Source organism: Diaphorina citri, unplaced genomic scaffold (assembly GCF_000475195.1).
Source record: "Diaphorina citri unplaced genomic scaffold, Diaci psyllid genome assembly version 1.1 scaffold1790, whole genome shotgun sequence".
In the NCBI taxonomy this organism is placed as follows: domain Eukaryota; kingdom Metazoa; phylum Arthropoda; class Insecta; order Hemiptera; family Psyllidae; genus Diaphorina; species Diaphorina citri.
The window spans coordinates 36,315-62,368 of record NW_007379216.1 but is presented as its reverse complement, the minus strand read 5'-3'; the positions used below and the strand labels follow the sequence as shown (position 1 = coordinate 62,368).

At 39.4% G+C, this 26,054-nt stretch overlaps 1 protein-coding gene across 1 annotated transcript in view; it reads right to left on the bottom strand.

Moving 5' to 3' along the window:
* Window positions 1-1,114: 1,114 nt before the first annotated feature.
* The window catches only part of LOC103517270 (TBC1 domain family member 23), a 40,283-nt gene continuing 15,343 nt past the window's right edge, over window positions 1,115-26,054 (bottom strand). The window contains exon 9 of the mRNA XM_026829422.1: window positions 1,115-1,265. Coding sequence (XP_026685223.1) covers window positions 1,115-1,265 — 151 coding nt within the window. The remainder of the gene's footprint in view (window positions 1,266-26,054) is intronic.

The following is a 26,054-nucleotide window of genomic DNA, read 5'->3' as shown; positions in this document are numbered from 1 at the left end:
CCATTAGCCACTTATTATATCTTGAACTCAGGATAAGTAGGTACTCGAAATTCTATAATCTCCCTATTAAATAGATACCTAGGTATTCTGTGCTTCATGACTGAGTAGGTACTCAAGTATCAAGAAGTACTTCACTTCCTGAATACCTAATTGAATTAATGAGAGTACCTACTCATCCCTCCTAATTAAAATCAAAATATTTTAATCAGATTTCAGGATCTCCATTAGCCACTTATTATATCTTGAACTCAGGATAAGTAGGTACTTGAAATTCTATAATCTACCTATTAGGTAAATAGATACCTAGGTATTCTGTGCTTCATGACTGAGTAGGTACTCAAGTACCTATCAAGAAGTAATTCACTTCCTGAATACCTAATTGAATTAATTAGATAGAGTTCCTACTCATCACAGCTACATACCAAATTTCAAGTCTCTAGCTTTTACCGTTCTCGAGATATTTTGTTTACAGACAGACACACACACGGACCAATGGCTGTAACTTTGGATTTAGGCTCTAGGGCTAGAGACCTCAAAACGTGTTTTGGCACTAAAAACTGAGCATCGAAAATTTGACCCGATTGATTACATTACTTTCCTTCCTATAGGATAAGGAAAGTAATAAAAATCTAATGCTTAGATGAGAACATCAAGTTGTACGGCTTCAGGAAATATGTGGTGTTGTGGTTATTGTACAACCTGTAGGTACCTAACAATATTATGCGTTCATATGTGTAGGTCCTGGAGTCCCCATAGGTAAGTAAAGAAGACACACATACGATTTTGTAGAAAAAAAAAAAAAAAAAAAAAAAAATCCAAGGAGGTTCTTGTTCTTGATGGTAGATTTGTTTGGTGTGTGATGGTTGAAGCCCTCAAAGATCTCAATAGGCTTTAAGCCAGCTCAGCTTTTCGGTTGGTATTTCATGCTCTGAGACACTGGGTGAACCGACCAAATGCTCCAGGGACATTGGGATTTCAACCAGCTCTTCAATCATCTTCACTCAAAAGACTGAAGGTAGTTATGTACCTACTTTGAAACAGCTACACATATGTAATGTGTAACCAGCTGGCTCATCCTCTCAGCACTAACTACATATATGACATTGTTTAACTGTCAGTAATTATAAGAAAATTCCGGATGTTTCTTCTTGGTAGTTATTCGACCTATGGTGGATAGGCGCCGGTTTACCATCATCTCTACACAACCCTGTTTCTCCTGGATCTCTCGCAGAACTATCAGGTTGGTTGCCGTCACCAGCAAAATACTGAAACACATACACAATACAAGGGATTCGTGAACGTACTTGGGGGGAAAAATTAATAATAATGAGAGAGCCAGCGACAAGAATATGTTGAAGTTAAGCAAAGTTACATATACTGGATCTCTCGCAGAACTATCAGGTTGGTTGCCGTCACCAGCAAAATACTGAAACACATACACAATACAAGGGATTCGTGAACGTACAATAAAGGAGTCTTTTAATAATAATGAGAGAGCCAGCGACAAGAATATGTTGAAGTTAAGCAAAGTTACATATAATAGATCAGTTGCGCTTACTTGGGTGATGTTTCAAAGTCATAGAGTAGTTATGTACCTACTTTGAAACAGCTATGTAATGTGTAACCAGTTGGCTCATCCACTCAGCACAAACTACATATATGACATTGTTTAACTGTCAGTAATTATAAGAAAAAAATACCTATGATACATAAACTAGGTATTTATTTTCACAAATTCTCAGTGTCTGTTTACATCAAGATATGCAAGTTGCTAGGTAAAAAACAGAGCATTTAACCTAACCCTGTAATAACGTTAACACCAGTTAACACCAGTGTCTGTTTACATCAAGATATGCAAGTTGCTAGGTAAAAAACAGAGCATTTAACCTAACCCTGTAATAACGTTAACACCAGTCCCTGCTGAAATTGAGAAAACTCCTTTTTGTGTTTAACCTAACCCTATAATAACACTGGTCACTCCTCATTTGTGACAGCTCCTTTTAATAGTAATTTTCCTTTGATGTGACTTCTGACCAAGTACCCTCAATTACTCTATTGAGGCCTCACAGAAGCTCTTTTGGTAATTATGCAGAAGTCACGTCCGTGGAAAAGAAAAGCTCCTTTTTGTATTTAACCTAACCCTATAATAACACTAGTCACTGCTCGTTTGTGCCAGTTCCCTGGGTAGCAATATTCCACGGACGTGACTTCTGCACAAGTACCGCTCTTTTCCTGAGTGGATTCAGGTTCTTTAAGCCACTGGATTCTATCTATCATCTCAATCCAAGGATTGGTTGGCAACTCTTCTCCATGCTTCTCTGTCTTGGGTTAATCTCTTCAGCTCACTGTAGGAATCTGTGCCAGCATACTCCATGATCTGCTCCATGAAGCTCATGCGGGGCCTTCCTCTTCCTTTTGTCTTCCTTTTCTCTTCTTCCTTCAATGCCACTGGATTATGTTTCAAAAATCTAGGGTTGTTCTTACCTCATTTGCAGCCTCTCCAGAATCTAAATTTTCATTTTTTTTTTTACTTTTTTTTTCAAATACGTATTCCGCAAATGTAATAGAAAGTCGTGTGATGTTCACACCAGATTTTTCCTGAGTGGATTCAGGTTCTTTAAGCCACTGGATTTTATGCTAACCCTATAATAACACTAGTCACTGCTCGTTTGTGCCAGTTCCTTGGGTAGCAATATTCCACGGACGTGACTTCTGCACAAGTACCGCTCTGTTCCTGAGTGGATTCAGGTTCTTTAAGCCACTGGATTATCTTTCAAAAATCTAGGGTTGTTCTTACTTACCTCATTTGCAGCCTCTCCAGAATCCTCACGTTTCTTTTGGACACAAAACAGGTTGGCGGATTTAATTTTGATATCTTCTCAAAACACAATGGGGCCAAAGAAACACTGCACACTCTTCACTTTACATACCTACTTTCATAAACACCCTTAATTTGTTATTTGCTTTTTACTTTCTTGTGAATCAAGGTGAAAGATGTGAAAATACACAGAACTAGTGAAATTTTTTAAAGGATTTAAACTTTAACACCATGAGACGGTATTGAGTGATCAAAAAAGAAGAGAGCGGATTTTACAAAAACTTTTGTAAGATAGGTATTTTAGAATAACAAAAATATTGACACTTGTTGAATGCTATGTGCAGGTTTAGCTGGGGCCAAAGAAACACTGCACACTCTTCACTTTACATACCTACTTTCATAAACACCCTTAATTTGTTATTTGCTTTTTACTTTCTTGGGAATCAAGGTGAAAAATGTGAAAATACACAGAACTAGTGAATTTTTTTAAAGGATTTAAACTTTAACACCATGAGACGGTATTGAGTGATCAAAAAAGAAGAAAGCGGATTTTACAAAAACTTTTGTAAGATATTTTAGAATAACAAAAATTGACACTTGTTGAATGCTATGTGTGTATTCGTTTAGGTTTAGCTTTTAAACTTCAGTAAAGCAATAAAATTAACTAACGATGGTTAATTATAATTATTAAAACACCGGCTTAAACACAGTTAGAATTAGTAATTAGTAAAGAACCAAGCTGAAAAAATAAAATATTTTACCCAATACTCACAAAAGTATATTTTAAACGGACGTGACCCCTCTCACGCAAACGGTTTACTCAAGAACTGAAAAAAAAAAATAAAAAATAAACAACAAATCTAGCTAGCGTGTATCTAGCATTTCCCCTCATTTTTCACAAGAATGTGGTTCCCCTACCCGTTGCATTTCCGGCCCGCCACTGAAATGGTACAACTAGCGGCACCTTGTAGAAAACCTCGGAACTATGCTCCATTTGCGATGTTTTCCAATCCGTTGTGGGAACCTCGGATGGTGATGCCCTCTATATTTGAAACGATGAACTAATGATTTGTTGATTGTTGATGTGGAAGAGTGGAAGTAAGTTATCACAAAAGTGATAAAAAAAGAAAGTAAAGAAACATTTTTCTTAAATCTCCGTTGTGGGAACCTCGGATGGTGATGCCCTCTATATTTGAAACGATGAACTAATGATTTGTTGATTGTTGATGTGGAAGAGTGGTCTTTGGTTAGTTATTAGAAGAACTATTTTTGTTGAAGGCTCAGAAAACTTTGTGTATTAAATTCTGGGGCTTCATTAAATAAAGACTCCTTTATTGACAATGAACCCCAAAAGAGAAAAATAGATAGAAAATCAAAAACATTCAGTAACAAGAAAAACATAGGTAGAAATAATCAATAAGAATACCTAGATAATAAGTAATAACTAAACTATACATAAAGTGAATAAAGACGGATTGGACATTTCAAGACTCAAGACCCACCACAAATTTTACAGTCACTGAAGAGAGCACCAACTAGGTACATATCCTTATTTCTCACTTCGTTCTGACGAAGTGCGAAATAACTTCGACTTTGCCGTAAATCGAACTCGGGACCTCGGCTATGCAAGCTAAATGTGATACCCACTCGGTCACGGAGGTTGCTACTACGCTTCTGGCTTCTGGGTATGTATCTAGATTCTAGTTATATGTAATAGCAATAACTATACCTACAGCTCCCTGCTACCTATCTATGTAGGTAAGGTAGGTAAGGTAAGTGAGTGTACTTATCAGGCTATTAAGTACCAGTTGTTTTTGCATTGAATGTTGAAGACTTATGTTTGGAGGCTTTAGATTGAAAATGTGCTTTACCTTTCCCATAGATTAGGTACCCAAACTTACCCAACTTCTTAAGAGATTCTTATCACAAAGATTGTAATAATCCTCCTAATTAAAATCAAAATATTTTAATCAGATTTCAGGATCTCCATTAGCCACTTATTATATCTTGAACTCAGGATAAGTACTTGGCGTGGCCATTAAATTAGAGTATTCACATCTCAATTAGTAAGCTCTTTCAACCATACGCCCTAAATCAGCCTTAGGCTAAAAACAAGGTGGAGCGGAAAGTAAAGAGCATAGAATTTTTTGCTCTCAGTTCTATTCGGTTTGAAGTCGTTCATCGCTGCCTGCTGTATGCACTATTCTCTCCGCTTCGCTCTGTTTTCAACCCTAAAGAGGAAAACTAGATGTGACTGCAATGATTGGACTTGGAATGTTTCAGCGCCGCAGGCGAAATTTTTGAGAGATTATATGTTGCCCCTTCATGGTTGCATACTTTTTTAATTGAAATCTTTCTTGGTCTTATTTAGGCTTTGAAAAATTCCCTGACTTTTTTCGATTTTTGGCACTTTTTCGTAAAATTCCCTGACTTTTCCCTGACTTTTCCAGTCCCCATGAAATTCCCTGACTTTTCCCGGTTTTCCCGGTTTTCCAGTCTGGTAGACACCCTGGCCAATATTCTCTTCTATAGGGCTTTTAGAATGTGTCCTAGGTTAGATTTAGGCCGTTCGTAGAAAATCTAAATAACAATACTATGTAAGTATCTCAAAGCGAATCCAAAAAATTAATAAGTAAATACCATCCATTTTCCAGAATCCACCAGAGTCTGATACAGCAGTGTAACCCAATCCCAATCAAAATTCACCGCTAGAAAACTTTTTACTGATCTCATTAGAAAACTTGGCAGTCTTTCTTACACCTACTCCAAAAGTTCGTGTCTGTAAAGCTGCGTCCACACTACATCAATGAACATGGATAGGGTGCGTCCACATCGTCACACCAATGAAAAGTATCGCAGAGAGACGGTCACATTGAAGATTTTCTCTTACACCATAGACTGCCATAGACCATACCCTATGCTCTATGCTCTAAAACATTTTATTATCCAACTCCAATGCCGAACCAAATTAGCTCTAAACGATTGCATCAAAACGATATCATCAATGAACATGGATAGGGTGCGTCCACATCGTCATACCAATGAAAAGTATCGCAGAGAGACGGTCACATTGAAGATTTTCTCTTACACCATAAACCATACCCTATGCTCTATGCTCTAAATCATTTTATTATCCAACTCCAATGCCGAACCAAATTAGCTCTAAACGATTGCATCAAAACGATAAAAAACACAACTCGAGAATCTTGAGATACAAATTGAATATCTCATTGCTTGTTAAGAAGGCCATGAATTGAAGAATGTTGTTGTCATTCCAAAATATGCATTGAGACTGATTACTGGATGGAGCCATTCATAAAAACCCCGATTAGGTAAAGTCAAATCAATATACGAAAGGGAGCTGGAAGTTCGAACCTGGACCTTGATGGCAAGGTGTTATTGAAAATCGAATAGTTTATCAATACGGGAATATTAATTCTGATTCATACTCATAAAAATTCAGCGCACAGACCTGTTCAGTGTACCTCATTACTACAACCTTATCTTTTCTTCGCCTTTTCCCGTGTAAAGACGGGATCGACGTTTTTCCTCAGCCTCTCAATCAGTCCTAACTAGGGTGATTGCTTTGGGCTGACATTTGGTTTTGGCGACACATTTTACGAGTGGATGCCCTTCGCACTGAACCTTTGCTATTTCTTTAGCAAGGGAAATACAGGCTGGTAAACCCGAGAAAGGCAGACAGACAAAACGAACCTTATCTGTTTAGGATAAAATTCACACCGGCCGGGATTCGAACCCGCCACTCACGCTCAGACTGTCTGAGTGTGAGTGGCTCAGACTGTCTGAATGTGAGTGGCTCAGACTGTCTGAATGTGAGTGGCTCAGACTGTCTGAGTGTGAGTGGCTCAGACTGTCTGAATGTGAGTGGCTCAGACTGCCTGAATGTGAGTGGCTCAGACGGTCTGAGTGTGAGTGGCTAGATGGGCGAGAAGAGACACAATACTTCCCATTTAGGTGCTGGGTCAACACGAGACCACCAGAAAGTAACCCGTTGAAATATTTGCAACTGAAAAACGATTACAAATTTTTGTCGATGGTGGGATTCGAACCCGGGACATTCTGCATGGCAAGCAAGTGCGTTACCACTGGACCAACCGTGCCCCCTAGGAGGGAACATAACAGACTTGATTAGAGACGAGCGAACATTCCCACATCTACAGCATGTTTCCAAAGAGAGGCAGCTGGTAGCTAAATTTTAGGGCTTTAGAGGAGGCCCTTTCTCTGAATTATACAGTTGACTCAACCACTAGTATCAACAGCAGACTGTAGAGTTGTAGACCCGGCCATTTGTCTCCGTTGACTGAACCGGTGTAACAACAGGAATCTGTAGACCCGGGCATACGTCTCTGTGAGCGTGACAGTCAGACTATTATTAATATTTCTTCTCAAGATTAGTGTTTCACCGCCGTTTTTATTTCGTAGCAGTGAAACAACTGCTACATTGGACTCGTGCATGTCCATCCCGTAGTATGTCAGATAACGTCAGTCTAGCAAAGGACAAGTTGACAATGGCTATCTTGACCATCTGGTCGGCTTGATGTGTCTTGTCCTATTGATAAACTCAGATAACGTGGTCCGTTGTAGACATAGATACTGTAGGTAGAGTAGGTACTAGGTATAGTGTAGACCTGTAGATCATGAATGGACAACAATCGACAGTGTTGTCAGGTTATCTGATGGATCAGTATACAATGTGGCCTGTTCATTGTCATTTGGAATGCGACGTTGCCAAAACTTGAACAAACAAGTGTGCACAGATGGCAACACTTTCATCCCTCGGCCATATTGGGCCATAAAAAAAGGCCTCCAAGGGCGAAGAAGTCAACCATGTACCTTAATTGGGACTTAGAAAAGTCAAAGTCTGGCCGTCTATTACATTCGCATGATGTTCACACAAGACTTTTCTTGGTACAAAATAAATAATATGAAAACGGTCTGTCAGGTTTTAGTTTCGTAGGCACCCCACGGTATATTTGACTGACAGTGAATCATCCGGTATACAAATGGGTTGAAGAATATAAATTACAATGATAATGTACAAAAGAATGTTTGATTATAATCATAACTCCTTGTTTCCTGGAAGAATAAAACTCGATAGTAAATAAACCTCGATAAGAAATAACTTTGGTCTTTTCCCTTGAATTATTTCTTATCGAGGTTCCACTGTACTATACTTATTATCTCAGTACTTAATAATAAATATGTTTAGTAACTAGTAACACGTCTTCATTCATTGTAAAGCGGGTTATTCAACCAATTTCTGGCGTGTTTTTACCATTCAGTAGGTTGTAGTACATAACAGATAGGTAGGTACATAAATAAAACCTTCTGATAATGTTATACGTCCTTCCAAATCGTATCAATAATTCATGTGGTTTATGAAGTGATTTACCTATGTATGTAGGTACCTACTACCTAATCTAACAGGAGATTATGAGCCCAGTTTTAATTATTACCTACTTACCAAGTACCTACCTACCTTCCTACACCTACCTCTAGCTTCACCTTCGTAATGTGATGGTTAAGTACATCACCTACTTACAAACCCCTACGGAAACTGTATTTTTTGAAATGTTTGATAGAGAACTGTAAATGCCAATGTTTTATCGTCCCGAAAGCGAAGAAAGAAGGAAGACAGGCTAGGATAAAGCCAGCCGTTCCGAGAACTAAACTTACCTATTTAGGATAAAATCCGCCCCGGCCGGGAATCAAAGCTGCGCCCTCCTGCTTATCAGGCAAGCGTCTACCAAAGCCAGTATTTCATTGTTCCCTACTTACTTACTTACTTACTTACCTGCATACACTTTGCTAAATTTTATGACTTGGACTCGAACCACCAATCTCCAGATCCGAAGTCCATCGCGCTAACCCTACCTGCATTCCACCTTGCATAATGGCTTCAGAGCAGATTCTTCTGATTGTTTGTTCTGATAAGGAATAGAACCACCGGAACTACGCTCGCTTGATTACGACTGGCTCTCAGCTCTCTTTTCTTGCAATATCTCTACAGAGCTTCTCACTAACCAATGGTAAGTGCTGTCAGTGGCGTCTGGCGTAGCCTTGCAATGCAGCATCACACCAATGTCTCAATTAATTAAATTTAAATGGGACTTTTGACACTTAGTTTTTTTGAGGTGAACGACTCGACGGGGCTTTTTTATGGCACAAAGTGGTATTTTTTGGGTTTAAATTAGACAGCCTAGTTAGCTTGGACGGTAGCGCACCTGCCTTGTAAGTTGTAAGCGCTAGGTCGCGGACAATCCTTAATAGATAAGTTTCGTTCTCGGAACGGCTGGCTTTCTCCTTTCCTGTCTTCCTTTTTTCTTCGCTTTCCGGACGATAAGACCTTAGCAGTTACAGATCCCTCTATCAACTACATATCCTTATTTCTCACTTCGTTCTGACGAAGTGCGAACTGCGAAATAACTTCGACTTTGCCGTAAATCGAACTCGGGACCTCGGGTAATATTTTACCTACCATGCTCAATGTGGCTTAACTTCAGTGATTAATTAGTAAAGGGAAAAGGAAAAACTTGGTTCTATACAGACTCAAAAAAAAAAAAAAACTAGATTATGATAAGAGCAACTATTCTAAAAAATTCAATATTGATTTCTGAGATCTTTGGTTAGTTATTAGAAGAACTATTTTTGTTGGAGGCTCAGAAAACTTTATGTATTAAATTTTCTGGAGCTTCATTAAATATAATTTTTAAAAGACTCCTTTATTGACAATGAACCCCAGAGGAAAAATAGATAGAAAATCAAAAACATTGTAACAAGAAAAACATAGGTAGAAATAATTAATAAGAATAGATAATAAGTAATAACTAATCTATACATAAAGTGAATAAAGACGGATTGGACATTTCAAGACTCAAGACCCACCACAAATTTTACAGTCACAGAGAGCACAAGAAATACCTGGACTGCACATGCCAGTGGTCTGTTCCAAAAACAACTCCACACTTCCTAAGCCTCACTTTTTTACTCCATGTGCAGAAGGTATTAACAAACGGTACCTTTTTTCTTTTGGATAGAGGGAACTGTAACAACGGAGGTCTTATCGTCCTGAAATCGAAGAGAGGGAGGATAAGAGAAAACCAGCCGTTCCGAAAGAGAACCTTATCTTTAGGATAAAGTCGGCCCGGGGCGGGAATCAGACCCGTAACCTTATGCGTATTTATCACTTTTGATTATTCTATGTCTGGTTGCTCCACTCCCGAGAGAGGGTATGCAATTATCACTGCGACCTTTAGACATATGTGTAACTTAGGTAGGTACCCACTCGGTCACAGAGGTTGCCACTACGCTTCTGGATACCAAGTATGTATCTAGATTCTAGTTATATGTAATGGCAATAACTATACCTACAGCTCCCTGCTGCCTATCTAGGTAAGGTAGGTAAGGTAAGTACGAGTACTTATCAGGCTATTACCAGTTGTTTTTGCATTGAATGTAATTTTTACTACAAAACAACAACGTACAGAATGACATTCGAAAATACAGGGTGTCTGAATGATATCTGCAATAAAAAGTGGGGAGTGCTGAATCATTTGTGGAATACGACCCAGATCTCTTCAGCGATCGTAACATGTGTGACAGGTCTAATATTAAGTAAAAATCGAAACAAACACGGATACTAATACTATTGCACAAGAGACGGAGTTAATTGAAATCGAACAGCTAAGAGCAATCACTTGACTCAATTGGAAGCACGGTTTAAATCTAGTAGTAGAAAATTCTACTAATACTATTGCACAAGAGACGGAGTTAATTGAAATCGAACAGCTAAGAGCAATCACTTGACTCATTTGGAAGCACGGTTTAAATTTAGTTGTAGAAAATTTGGGGTTCGATTTCCAGAGTAAAAGACTGATTTCTGCGCGTTTCCCGCTACAGTGCAGGTCAAGATATCCTTACTGCCGTGTGGCGTGGCCATTAAATTAGAGTATTCACATCTCAATTAGTAAGCTCTTTCAACCATACGCTCTTAATCAGCCTTAAAAACAAAGTGGAGCGGAAAGTAAAGGGCATAGTATTTTTTGCTCTCAGTTCTATTCGGTTTGGGGTCGTTTATCGCTGCCTGCTGTATGCACTATTCTCTCCACTCCGCTCTGTTTTCAACCCTAAAGAGGAAAACTAGATGTGACTGCAATGATTGGACTTGGAATTAGGTACCTTACTTATTTATTTGACAGGGACTATGTAGATTGCTATGATTGGACAAAGAATTGGGTACCCTATTTATACAGCTAACATCTGATAGGGACTACGTAGTTCCAAAACGCCATCGAATAAATACTATGATTACTGGGTAGCTCCAATACGCCAAAGGTCGAGAAAATAGCATCGAAGAATTCAGTCACACAAAAGAGTCAAACGACCCGTGTCTAAGTAGACTTATGCCGTCTTCTACTCATCCTTCACATTTCACTTAGGTAGGTACCTACATATTTATGTAGGTAACCATTTTTACAATTCAAAGGATTGAGATATTGTTGAGCATTAAAAAAAAAAATCCAAGGAGGTTCTTGTTCTTGATCTCAATAGGCTTTAAGTAAGCCCTCAAAGATCTCAATAGGCTTTAAGCCAGCTCAGCTTTTCGGTTGGTATTTCATGCTCTGAGACACTGGATTAACCCATCAAATGCTCCAGGGACATTGGGATTTCAAAGATTACTGGGTAGCTCCAATACGCCAAAGGTCGAGAAAATAGCATCGTAGAATTCAGTCACACAAAAGAGTCAAACAACCCGGGTCTAAGTAGACTTATGCCGTCTCATCCGATATCAGGACTTGGCAGCCTTCTGTTTCCGCTCCTCCTCATTCTGTTGCTCTACACACTTCAGAATCAGACGAGATAGGAGTTCCGTGGCTTCCTTGGCTTTTGGGATGAGAAACCTGGAAGTCAGACCAGAAAAGTTCAGGTGACCGTTGTTACAGTCCCCTCTATCAAACTTTCGTTCTTCTCTTCGGTTTCGGAACGATAAAACCTCTGTTGCTACCGTTTCCACTCTCAAATAAACAAGCTGGGTCCGTCCCTCCGGGAATTTTTTAGCTCAGAATCAGACGAGATAGGAGTTCCGTGGCTTCCTTGGCTTTTGGGATGAGAAACCTGGAAGTCAGACCAGAAAAGTTCAGTTGACCAGCCTCGTTAGCTTGAAGGGTAGCTGCTTTGTAAGCGCTAGGTCGAGGGATTCATGAAATTTATCCCACACAGATAAGGTTTGCTCTCGGCTTTATTTTATCCTGTTCTATTTTCCATTTCGAATTCCCGTCCGGGGCGGATTTTATTTTGAACGGATAATGTTCGTTCTCGAAACGGCTGGCTCTCTCCGATTCGTTCCTCCTCTCTTCGATTTCAGGACGATAAGAAGTTTGGCCATGCCTTTTCTACAAGTTTGGCCATGCCTCGGGATGAACTAGCGGGATTCCGGAGCGAAGCGACGAAATTCAGCTAGTGTAGATATATTGTGACCTATTTATCACTTTAAGCTAGAAACACACGTCACGTGAAGTCATGGGGAGTCGGAAAGATGTAGTTCAAAGTTTTCCAATAATATTGTAGGTAATTTCGTTCAGGACAGCCGTCTCCCCACAATATACACCCAGAGCTAATATTTACCATGAGGTTTAATAATAATGGTCATATTCCTAGGCAGTAACACTGGCGGTGGGACATCCTATAGTGTGTCCAGATCAATGTGACAGCAAAAAAATTGGCATTGTTGCCAAACATGTGACATGTGCAATGGTAGAGAATCTCTAAAAGGGGAAGCTATATTGCACAGTGCTTCCTCCGACAGTGAAACAAAGTCAGGTGGCGATATCCACCTTACCTGTTCTGGAATCCAACCTCTGAACTTAGAGCTACCTCTGCATTTTAGAAGAGAGAGTTTATCAAAAATAGACCTTTACCTGAATTGCAACAATGTAAGGATTTCCTGCAATCTGATTGGTTCCTTCATTTTGAGTTGATGACTCATTGCTGTCACATTGATCTGGATGAACTATAGTTCACACAACATAGTTATAGGGAGTCCAGATATTTCTGGACGTCCAAAGGGTTTAAAACACCAATCTTCCAACACCTATCTCACGGATACGGAAAGAAATAAAGGAGGTCGATAGATCGTCAAATCTTTAGACGAGCTACTTACATAGGTAGGTATGTAAAAGAGAAGTTTAGTTTGGTCAAACCCTTCGAGCAGTCCTAAAAGTCTCCGATATTTGATCTCAAACAGCGTAACGTGAATTTTCGATCTTACCTGAAATCATGGAAAAATATAAAGATTTGTTCGTTCTCGGAACGGCTGGCTTTCTCCTATCCTGTCTTCCTTCTCTCTTCGATTTCGGGACGGTAAGACTTTATAGCAGTTACAGTTCCCTCTATCAAACCTCTTAAGAAAAAAATCTCTCCCTTTTCCACTTTTTCGCTCTCTTTTTCCCTGTCTCTTTTATGCTTCCCTCCCTCTCCCTCTCTTTGGCTCATTTCTTCCCTCCTTCCTTCTCTCTTCTCTTTTCTCTATCTCTCCCTTTTAACCTCTCTCTCCCTTCCTCCCTATGTCTCTCCCTCTCATATGAGACCAAACAATTCGATTTGACGTACAACGTATTGTTAGTTAAAAATCCATATATGAACAACACATGCTATGCATTGCACATTGGCTCAATAATGAAAAACAATGCCGAGGCTCATTTAGTTTTCTCATTTTCCTCATCGATATAATTTTGCGTTTTGCCTACTTACTGACCGGGATGTAGGATCATGTAGGGAACGGGGTAGGATCATGTAGGGAACGGGGTAGGATCATGTAGGACCCGTGGAAATTTGTGCCAATATTTTTCAATCTTAAAGGTTTTTTATTTTACACACCAATAGATTTAAAAACGGCAGGTTTAAGTAGTTTGTTTGGAGGGTGGCGTGCCTGCTTTTGTTCAAATCAATTGGGTCAATACCTTAAAGACTTATACATTTTACACACCAATAGATTTAAAAACGGCAGGTTTAAGTAGTTTGTTTGGAGGGTGGCGTGCCTGCTTTTGTTCAAATCAATTGGGTACCAATCAATACCTTAAAGACTTATACTCCATAGGTAGTAGATATCAATTCAATGACCTCAAATCCAGGATTAATCTAGCCATGACCAAATTTTTCTTGGCTTTCTTGCCAATACGACTTCATTTTACCATTTTAGAGCTTCATAGTGTGAAAAGAAAAATGTACATAGGTAAAGTACCAATAAACTATGTAGAATGATAGCTTATAGATTTACTTACATGGACAGTAGTAGTCTAAGCTACATACCTACTTATGTTTATATCAATTTTTCTTGGCTTTCTTGCCAATACGACTTCATTTTACCATTTTAGAGCTTCATAGTGTGAAAAGAAAAATGTACATAGGTAAAGTATACCAATAAACTATGTAGAATGATAGCTAGATTTACTTACATGGACAGTAGTAGTCTAAGCTACATACCTACTTATGTTTATATCTGTAGTACATTACATAGTACTAAAAAAAGTACCTATTGAGAATAATGTCACTCTACCTCTGTCCCCAAATATGGCTCTCTAGGTATAAACCCTGATAGAACTGATAAGGGCTAATGGGATTTACAATTTTTCTCTCGATTTACAAGGAACCATCAGGGTAGCCTTGTAGGTTTCAAATTTAACCCTTCTGCCTTCTGGTCACTACTGGGCCTTATGGCTCTCTAGGTATAAACCCTGATAGAACTGATAAGGGCTAATGGGATTTACAATTTTTTCTCTCGATTTACAAGGAACCATCAGGGTAGCCTTGTAGGTTTCAAATTTAACCCTTCTGCCTTCTGGGCACTACTTACTGGGCCTTCGTTACCTATCTTAGCATCAATGAGATAATCGTTAGAAATTAGGATTAAGAAAAAAATTGCAATTGGAGTTAAGTAAGGTATCTTTTAACAAAAAATTGTCTTGTTTCGTCAATGTTCGAGATAAGTTAATTGAACCTAATTCTCTATGGCCAAATCATAAATCAAATTCAGACATATGAACCTAATTCTCTATGGCCAAATCACAAATCAAATTCAGACATACATATTTAAGTACACCAAAATACCTAATTAATACCTGCTTACAGTACTTACCCTCCAGACCTCCTAAGAATGTTTTTAAGAGGTTTGACAGAGGGAACAGTATAAGCAGACCATCGTCCCAAAATCAAAGAGAGAAATCACACAGGATAGGAGAAAGCCAACCGTTCCGAAACAAACCTTTGACGATTGTCCCGGGCGGGAATAGAACCTACGACCTACCGTTTACAAAACAGACTCACCGCAAAAGCCAACTATGCTGGCTTGCTGGCAGTTGTACTTTTCTGAATATTACTATTATGTAGAAATGCTGAAATATCTGAATATATACTTAAATTTGCTGTTCTAGCTAGCTAAGGAAAGCATTATCTTGTTAGAATTTCTGAATATACAATATTTGCTGTTCTTAGCTAAGTAAAGAACTTACTATCGGATATCTGAGTATATTCAGGCTACTCCTACAAACCGATACACAGTTCGTGCTGATCTTCCTATTTTTCAAACATTACGAAACCCAATCCATTGTTTACAACTAGGACTCTGTGGCTGCCATACAGTTTAATCTAATCATGTTCTACTATAACTATTCTATTACAACGATTGATACAAAATGACACTCTCCTAAGGCAACACAAAGAGTTACTTCTAGTTCTTGCACTGGTGATGTGGTCGGTTTAAAGGCAAACAAGATATAGGTACCTACATTATGTAAAAAAGTTAATGAATAAAAAAACTTAAAAAGGTTAATAAAAAGCCCTGGGGAAAGTGAAATAAAATTATGTTACTCAACGTATTTTGAACAAAAATTGTGACAATATCGGATTATACTTTTTTACGCTGGAGCTGTGGTGGAGCTGTTTGGAATTTGGATCCAGTTTTAACACCAAATTTGGGAGGACAACGTAATATAATCTAGCTCTATTGATTGAGAAAAAATAAATTTGACAACTTTATGGCAATTATTGTCAATACTGTTAGTATCTCTCTTCGATTTCGTATGCATAAATTGAAATAAATTATAGTATAGGTAGGAGGACAAGCACCCTGTTATACGGCCACGGTACGGTCATTTCACAAGAAAAACTTCGTCCAAGTAGCGCTCAAGGTGTTGAAAATAATAATGAAAAGAAATCCACAAAAATAAAAATTACCGAACCCACAATAAGATGAATTATTTACGAAATGGATCATTTATAAAGATAAAAAGAGATTTACTAGAATTACTAAAACTACCATCATTACCGTCAACGAGAACATAAGTAATAGAAAGTAAAAAATCTGGTGTGAACATCACACGACTTTCTATTACATTAAGTCGGACAGTTCTAAAAGTTTCACCATTCGATTCCGCGTGAAAAATCACATGGGATTAACTATTCACTTGCTTATTTGGTAACGGTTCACGAATAAAAGGGAAATTTGTCGACACAGGGAAGTATCGAACCCGCAACTTCTCAACCGTAAGTCAGACAGTACTGAAAGTAGCACCATTCGATTCCGCGTGAAAAATCACATTGGGATTACCTATTCACTTGCTTATTTGGTAACGGTTCACGAATAAAAGGGAAATTTGTCGACACATGGAAGTATCGAACCCGCAACTTCTCAACCGTAAGTCAGACAGTACTGAAAGTAGCACCATTCGATTCCGCGTGAAAAATCACATTGGGATTACCTATTCACTTGCTTATTTGGTAACGGTTCACGAATAAAAGGGAAATTTGTCGACACATGGAAGTATCGAACCCGCAACTTCTCAACCGTAAGTCAGACAGTACTACAAGTAGCACCATTCGATTCGGCGTGAAAAATCACATTGATTAGAATATTCACATCCGAATGACCAAAGGTTTTCTATGTCTCTTACCGTTTTTACGAAATAAGGGTTAAGCAACAGTGACTTTGGTTAATATCAGGATGGGTGACTATCTGATTTTTACCAAATTGTTACAGTCGCGTCCTTGTACCATACCGGGATAGCATACCAAATTTCATTGCTTTACGACAAACTGTTCTTGAGATATTTTGTTCACAACCTTTTCAACATTTTCCACGAAATGAGGGTTAAGTAACAATTACTTTGGTTAATATCTGGATGGGTGACTGTCCGATTTTTACCAAATTGTTACAGTCGCGTCCTTGGACCATGCCGGGATAGCATACCAAATTTCATTTCTCTACGATAAACCGTTCTTGAGATATTTTGTTCACAACTATTTACTTTTTCCCATTTAAACCTGTAGTACGTACGTACGTTACGTACAGACCATGGGCTAAAAACCACTTTTTTGGAATCAGGGGACCCCAAAACGGATATTTCCACCCATTTCCCGATTTTGAAAATTTGGACCGATTGCAATACTTTCATTACTAGTATAGCTCCGCTATACTGTAGTAATAGAAAGTAAAAAATTTCATTCATTATTTCGTTCATCAGAATTTCAGTGATTGATAAAAATAACGTGGAAAAGCAGGGCCATTGTTTAGGAGGGCGGGGAAAGTAGGAACCACTGGAATAGAGTAAAGAAATACGAATGTAAAGGACACTTCGGGACAGCATTTAAGATTGTTCCACGGTCTGAACCTAAGCTAAGGCTAGCGCATAAAGTAGCGGACTGTGAAGCGTATACCTACCTAAAGCAGTAAAGGTGTGTCCCAACATAAGTCGGTCGAAGAGTTGAATCTATGTTGTCGAGGCAGTGTGGACGGTTCAGTCGACATCAGTCGACGGCCGGTCAACTATGTGTGGACTCACCTTAAGATCAAAGGATTTTTGACGGAATGGAAAAAGTTTCTAGTGTGGACAGTAAGTAGGACCTATTTCATCAGATGTCGATTGATAGCGATCCAGGGTAGGTAGGTAGGTATCTACACTATCTACTGCCTGATATGTACTTAAGTATAACGGTACATGAGTGGCTCAGACGGTCTGAGTGTGAGTGGCTCAGACGGTCTGAGTGTGAGTGGCTCAGACGGTCTGAGTGTGAGTGGCTCAGACGGTCTGAGTGTGAGTGGCTCAGACGGTCTGAGTGTGAGTGGCTCAGACGGTCTGAGTGTGAGTGGCTCAGACGGTCTGAGTGTGAGTGGCTCAGACGGTCTGAGTGTGAGTGGCTCAGACGGTCTGAGTGTGAGTGGCTCAGACGGTCTGAGTGTGAGTGGCTCAGACGGTCTGAGTGTGAGTGGCTCAGACGGTCTGAGTGTGAGTGGCTCAGACGGTCTGAGTGTGAGTGGCTCAGACGGTCTGAGTGTGAGTGGCTCAGACGGTCTGAGTGTGAGTGGCTCAGACGGTCTGAGTGTGAGTGGCTCAGACGGTCTGAGTGTGAGTGGCTCAGACGGTCTGAGTGTGAGTGGCTCAGACGGTCTGAGTGTGAGTGGCTCAGACGGTCTGAGTGTGAGTGGCTCAGACGGTCTGAGTGTGAGTGGCTCAGACGGTCTGAGTGTGAGTGGCTCAGACGGTCTGAGTGTGAGTGGCTCAGACGGTCTGAGTGTGAGTGGCTCAGACGGTCTGAGTGTGAGTGGCTCAGACGGTCTGAGTGTGAGTGGCTCAGACTGTCTGAGTGTGAGTGGCTCAGACTGTCTGAGAGTGAGTGGCTCAGACGTTCTGAGAGTGAGTGGCTTATGGATCAGAAGAGGTTGACAACGAGGGCGAACTTGTCAATTATAAAACGTACGGTACTCTACAACTCAACCGCTACTAAACCGTTCCCAATAGAGGTTTTGTTTTTATTGGAATGCAATATAATTGCACCTCAGTTTTAATTGATATTGACCGAAATGACTTCCTAAATACAATGCACAGGTATAGCCACTTAAATAATAGAGGACGTATATTAGGTACCTGACAAATGGATTTTATGATACCAAGAAGGCACTCACGTGATATTGGTTAATGGTATTGAGAAATTGGTTAATGGGATTCAGTTTATGATGGAGACAGTTATGTAGGTACTATTTGAATGACCTAGGTAAGTTAGTAAGTACCTAACCTACTAATTGAAACTGAAATTATAAATTATATTTAATGAACTCCCCATCCGTGGCACAAGACCAATAGAGGTTTTGTTTTTATTGGAATGCAATATAATTGCACCTCAGTTTTAATTGATATTGACCGAAATGACTTCCTAAATACAATACACAGGTATAGCCACTTAAACAGTAGAGGACGTATATTAGGTACCTGACAAATGGGTTTTATGATACCATTGAGAAATTGGTTAATGGGATTCAAGTTTATGATGGAGACAGTTATGTAGGTGCTATTTGAATGACCTAGGTAAGCTAGTAAGTACCTAACCATGAGTTCTAGGATAAGGAGTTAGGGAGTTCATTTTAAACTACAGGAGACTCGGCCTTCTCGCGCCACAATTTCAAAACATAGTCCGAACGGAGGGTAAAAGTGTTGTCAATTGAACACAAATGGTACCACGAAGATCATTTAAAAACTGTCACAATGGCAATGTCGCATTTCAAACCACAAGATCCGGCTTTTACGGATGGGTATACCATTTGTTAACTATTTATTTGATGAGAGAGTTGTTCTGAAAAACCAATAAATGGAAAATTTAAAATAAAATAACCATTAGTTCTAGGATAAGGAGTTAAGTTGGTTCATTTTAAAGTACAAGAGACTCGGCCTTCTCGCGCCACAATTTCAAAACATAGTCCGTACGGAGGGTAAAAGTGTTGCCAATTGAACACAAATGTTAGTATGTTACCACGAAGATCATTTGAAAACTGTCACAATGGCAATGTCGCATTTTAAATTACAAAATACAGACCAATAGGCCACTTCTGAGGTTCATACGAAGTACGAACCTGAATGAATGTAGGACCTTGAGCAGTGAGAACAAGACCTATCACTGACTGTTCCCCAATTAACCTACGGTGCCCTGTCATGCTCTTGGTCCTCCTACCTCATCTCCGAGAAGAATTAAGTCACCCAACTGGCCATGACCGGTATGACCTCCCTATTAGTTCCCGTGATGAGTTGCGAACTCCCGTAGTGTCTTGGTGCTACTTGTAGATGAGAACTAGCGAGAATCATTAAGTACCATAAAAAAGTACGTATAAATGTAAATCGTTAGAAGCAGATCATTACGAGTGGAAATGAGGGAATCACACTGTACTGTTCACTGGTGCTGAGATTGCTCAAAACAGTCAAGAGGGACACTAAAAATGAAAGAAAAGTTTTTTTTCCAAGAGGTTTGATAGAGGAAACTGTGCGAACGGAGGCTTATCGTCTGGAAAACGTGGCCGTCTATTACATTCGCGTGATATTCACACAAGACTTTTCTTGGTAAAAATAAATAATATGAAAACGGTCTGTCAGGTTTTAGTTGCACCACACGGTATATTTGACTGACAGTGAATCATCCGGTATGCAAATGTTTTGAAGAATATAAATTACAATGATAATGTACAAAAGAATGTTTGATTATAATCATAACTCCTTGTTTCCTGGAAGTAGTTAAGTTTCAAGCTCAAAACTTCTTACTGTGTAGCCCATAATAACCTGCTAATGTTCGTAATACAATAACAATAAGTTTATTATGAGAGATGAGAGACAACCAAGGGTAATAGGTTAAATTAGTTCCCACACACCTACAGTAATACCTCATACCTAAGTACCTCATGTTCATGTTACACATTAAATCATTAAAATTTTATAATTTTTAGATTAAAAAAAGAAGAGGTTTGATAGAGGGAAATGCTAAGGTCTTATCGTCCCGAAAGCGAAGAAGGAAGACAGGATAGGAGAAAGTCAGTAGTCCCGAGAACGAACGTTATCTGTTCAGGATAAAATCCGCTCCGGACGGGAATCAAACTCGCGACCTATCGACAAGGCAGACGGGCTACCAACGAAGCTAACTAGGCTGAAAAAGATTGAAAAGTCTCATTTCACAGGTCAACTGAAAGTCTAGTCTAGTTGAACGAACGAATGTTTCATAGTGGGTCAAATAGAAAGCCTAAATATTATAAATAACACTGTCTAACATCAATTGAATTGGAATAGAGCGCCAAACATTCTACTAGTTAGTGCTTCTGCCAAATATTCAATTGCATGACATGAGACAGGATAGGAGAAAGCCAGCCGTTCCGAGAACGAACCTTGTCGTTTAGGATAAATTTCGCTTCGAGAGGGTATCGCCAACTTTTCCTGTGCGTAGGTATTTCGTTTCTGATGAAATTTGTCAAAATATGTTTCACACATACAGGAAATTGTCTCATGAGATTTTGGACCTTATCGGGCCTCTGGAGGCCCCTCATTCTGAGTAAGTTTGCACGGAAGACCCTGGAATTGATTCACAAATCCAATTCACTCAATTCAGTTGTCCAATCGTTCAAATACAAACTTGAAGTTCTAGAGTTAACATCTCACATCTGTGATTGTGTTCCGCTAAGTCTCATCACATTGTGGTTCAACTCTCAATAGAGGCACTGCATTGAGAGAGTTCTGGTTTGAGTTTTCATTGAGAAAGTCACGTTCTGTTTTGAACACAGTGGCGGAAGAAGATGTGAGAATGTGGTTTTGGGTCACTGGACGACACGGAGATCAGTGCAGGAGGGGTGGGAGATTAGAAAATCTAAATTAGTAGATCTGGGATAGGTATTACTCGAAAAATTCTCCACTTTTTATTTCACGCCCAGAAAAAAAGTGTTTTTTTTTTATGGCCATTCACGCTCAAGTCCTCCTTTCTCTCCAAGCGCAGAAAAAAACGCCTTTGGCAACATTTTCTGCGCCTGAAATGAAAAATGGAAAGTGCAAAGTTGTTCGTCAATCGTGATGGACTTCATCTCTCCCGAGAGTCGAACCCAGGACCTTCAGCGTGCAAGGTGCAAGCTTAGCGTGATATTCTTTTGAAGATCTCTAGTATTTTGTACTCTTGTGTAAGTATTCATGCTCTTCAGCATTCACGCTCTTAGCCAGACTCTAACTCTATCTACATAGTATTTTGTACCCACAGAGAAGAGTCAGCTTCTTTTCAGAACTGACTTTCTGCTACTCGCCACTACAAATACACAAATGAACCGAACTGGACTAAAATAAACACAAAGAGATTTGGATCAATAACCTAGGATAACCTCAGTGCTAGTCCACATGTAAGATCGATCTTGAGGTCTCCCCACAATATACACCCAGAGCTAATATTTACCATGAGGTTTAATAATAATGGTCATATTCCTAGGCAGTAACACTGGCGGTGGTGGGACATCCTAGTTCACACAACATAGTTATAGGGAGTCCAGATATTTCTGGACGTCCAAAGGGTTTAAAACACCAATCTTCCAACACCTATCTCACGGATAGGGAAAGAAATAAAGGAGGTCGATAGATCGTCAAATCTTTAGACGTGCTACTTACATAGGTAGGTATGTAAAAGAGAAGTTTAGTTTGGTCAAACCCTTCGAGCAGTCCTAACACCCATATTTATGAACAAAATGCTGGCTCTTATAAAAGTTCGTGCTAAGCATAGTCTCAAGGCATTTGATTGGTCATTTTGACTTGAGATTGATCTAAGAACGATCATTCTTGTTCATAAATACGAGTGTTTGTCTCCGATATTTGATCTCAAACAGCGTAGCGTGAATCTTTGATCTTACCTGAAATCATGGAAAAATATAAAGAAAATCGTTAGTTCTTAGTAGAAAAATGAATATAGCTAAAGGGAATTTAGCCAAAAAAAGGCACAGAAAATGACGAAAGGTGGTGGGTTCGTCCTACATGGGGGTTTTCTAGGCACTTCTAGCAAAATTATCCATCACTTTTTTTCCCTAATAGATAGGAGGGGAAAAATCGAAATTGAAATCACACTGGGCAATCACAATCAATACACAAAGAACAATCAAAACTACCACCTAGCTACTCAAATTCGTTTAAGAGAATGGAATTTTGACAATGAGGGAATTTTTGCGAATTTAATGAGCTGTCAATAACTTCCCAACTCAATACAAGTATGAAATAAATACCTATGCGTAAAACTGAAATTTCTTCCAAATTCGTACACAATAAGGGGAGAAAAACCAAGAGTAAAATCTCGGAATGTGGATGGGTGCCGGTCTGAGCACCTAGCTGGCTATTTCGGGGTGCACTCAGTTTCGTGCTGAGTACACTGAGAAAAACATTAGTGATAGGGTGCCACAAGTTAGGTTGGAAGAACCCTATTATTGGGTTATTGGGTTACTTCCCCTGATTTAGGTTGCTGGAAAACTATACTATAGTGTCGAGCTTCCCGTTATAGAGTTCAATCTTAGTTTCGGAACCCAGTCACTCGATTGGACTCCCGGCTCCCTCAGTAAGTAGTTTTTTTCTCAGTGCAGATTCGTGCTGAGTACGTACAATGATACAATGAGTGTACTTTGCCTTTCTGTTTGCTTTCTTAAACCGAAAGGCAAAGTGGCATAAATTCTTTGTCGAGCTTCCCGTTATAGAGTTCAATCTTAGTTTCGGAACCCAGTCACTCGATTGGACTTCCGGCTCCCTCAGTAAGTAGTTTTTTTCTCAGTGCAGATTCGTGCTGAGTACGTACAATGATACAATGAGTGCACTTTGCTTTCTCAAACCGAAAGGCAAAGTGGCATAAATTCTGATCAATATGACAGGAGTTGAAAAGTTTATCCTTCATGTGGGAGAAAAAACAGTCGGAATACCACTAATTGGAAAAAGGTGGCCAAACTACTCATGCGCGAAGATCATCATAGGTAGGTATAGAACTACTTGCTATTGTAGGTACTTACCTATGTACCTATTTTCATTATTATTGATTATTCAATAGGTAGGTTATTGTTGTTGTTGTTGTTGTTGTTGTTGTTGTTGTTGTTGTTGTTGTAGCAGCGGCAGCGGACTACTGTTCCTCTCCACACTCCCTGTCTGTCTTGAACTCCAGGAAGGAGGCAACCTGGGTTGGACTTGTTCAGAGATCAAGTAGGTACCTACATGTATTTAATATTTGCGCTATATGTACTATACTTATTTGCGCTATATGTACTATACTTATTATCTCAGTAATGGTACATATGTTTAGTAACACGTCTTCATTCATTGTAAAGCGGGTTATTCAACCGATTTCTGGCGTGTTTTTACCATTCAGTACGTTGTAGTACCGTTAGAATAACAGATAGGTACTTAGGTACATAAATAAAACCTTCTGATAATGTTATCCGTCCTTCCAAATCGTATCAATAATTCATGTGGTTTATGAAGTGATTTAACTATGTAGTTACCTACTCTCAGTAATGGTACATATGTTTAGTAACACGTCTTCATTCATTGTAAAGCGGGTTATTCAACCGATTTCTGGCGTGTTTTTACCATTCCTCACTCATATTCAGTATGTTGTAGTACCGTTAGAATAACAGATAGGTAGGTACATAAATAAAACCTTCTGATAATGTTATCCGTCTTTCCAAATCGTATCAATAATTCATGTGGTTTATGAAGTGATTTATCTATGTAGGTACCTACTACCTAACCTAACAGGAGATTATGAGCCCAGTTTTAATTACTACCTACTTACCAAGTACCTACCTACCTTCCTACACCTACCTCTAGCTTCACCTTCGTAATGTGATGGTTAGGTACATCACCTACTTACCAACCCCTACGGAAACTGTATTTTCTGAGATGTTTGATAGAGGGAACTGTAAATGCCAAGGTCTTATCGTCCCGAAAGCGAAGGAAGAAGGAAGACAGGCTAGGATAAAGCCAACCGTTCCGAGAACTAAACTTACCTATTTAGGATAAAATCCGCCTCGGCCGGGAATCAAAGCTGCGCCCTCCTGCTTATCAGGCAAGCGCCTACCAAAGCCAGTATTTCATTGTTCCCTACTTACTTACTTACCTGCATACACTTTGCTAAATTTTATGACTTCGACTCGAACCACCAACCTCCAGATCCGGAATCAAAGCTGCGCCCTCCTGCTTATCAGGCAAGCGCCTACCAAAGCCAGTATTTCATTGTTCCCTACTTACTTACCTGCATACACTTTGCTAAATTTTATGACTTGGACTCGAACCACCAACCTCCAGATCCGAAGTCCATCGCGCTAACCCTACCTGCATTCAACCTTGCATAATGGCTTCAGAGCAGATTCTTCTGATTGTTTGTTCTGATAAGGAATAGAACCACCGGAACTACGCTCGCTTGACTATGACTGGCTCTCATAAGCTCAGCTCTCTTTTCTTGCAATACCTATCTCTACGGAGCTTCTCACTAACCAATGGTAAGTGCTGTCAGTGGCGTCTGGGGTAGCCTTGCAATGCAGCATCACACCAATGTCTCAATTAATTAAATTTAAATTGGACTTTTGACACTTGATTTTTTTTTTATTTTTTTTGAGGTGAACGACTCGACACCCGTTTAGAATATTTGGTGACCCCTTAGTTGTCTTCCTGTGTGGTGGTACTTCCGGTTTATTGAACGGAAAACGGTGGAGACTCAACGCTTCACGTGATTCTATCGGTTCACAAAAAAAGTTTTGATATAGAGAACTGTACTGAATATCGTCCCGAAATCGAAGAGAGAGGGAGGACAGGATAGGAGAAAGACAGCCGGTCCGAGAATAAATCTCATCTGTTTGGGTTTCGCACCGGGCGGACAACGAACGCGCAACAGAGCACTTACAAGGCAGACAAGCACACGCTACACTCCAACCTAACTTGGCTGGTTAGGTCCATCTTTTTTTTTATTATTATCTATTATTATTATTATTATTTTTTTTTCAATTCCAGCGAATCCACATGAAACAATGCAAGATGGGACTTAATACTTAATAAAGTATGTACCTACTAAGTAGGTACAGTCCTACATAGCTCAAAGTTCAACGGTGAACTTCAATTTGTCACAACCAAGAAACAAGAACACAAAAGGGTTACTGAAGCGACATTAAAATTCCGATTATCTCGTGACTTTTTAATGTGTGTTCAATAAAAAATCAACATAAACGACACTGGTTTTGTCGCCAACCAAACACCTCCAAGGTAAACTCATAGAAGGCACCAACTTGGATTGTAGAAAACATAAAACATTGGGTATAGCCATACTTAGGTACATACAACATTAAGTAAGGTACTGATAACTCTTCGAATAGTAGAAGCTATAGCACAGTTACCTTTCTTAAAAAGGAGTATTTTAT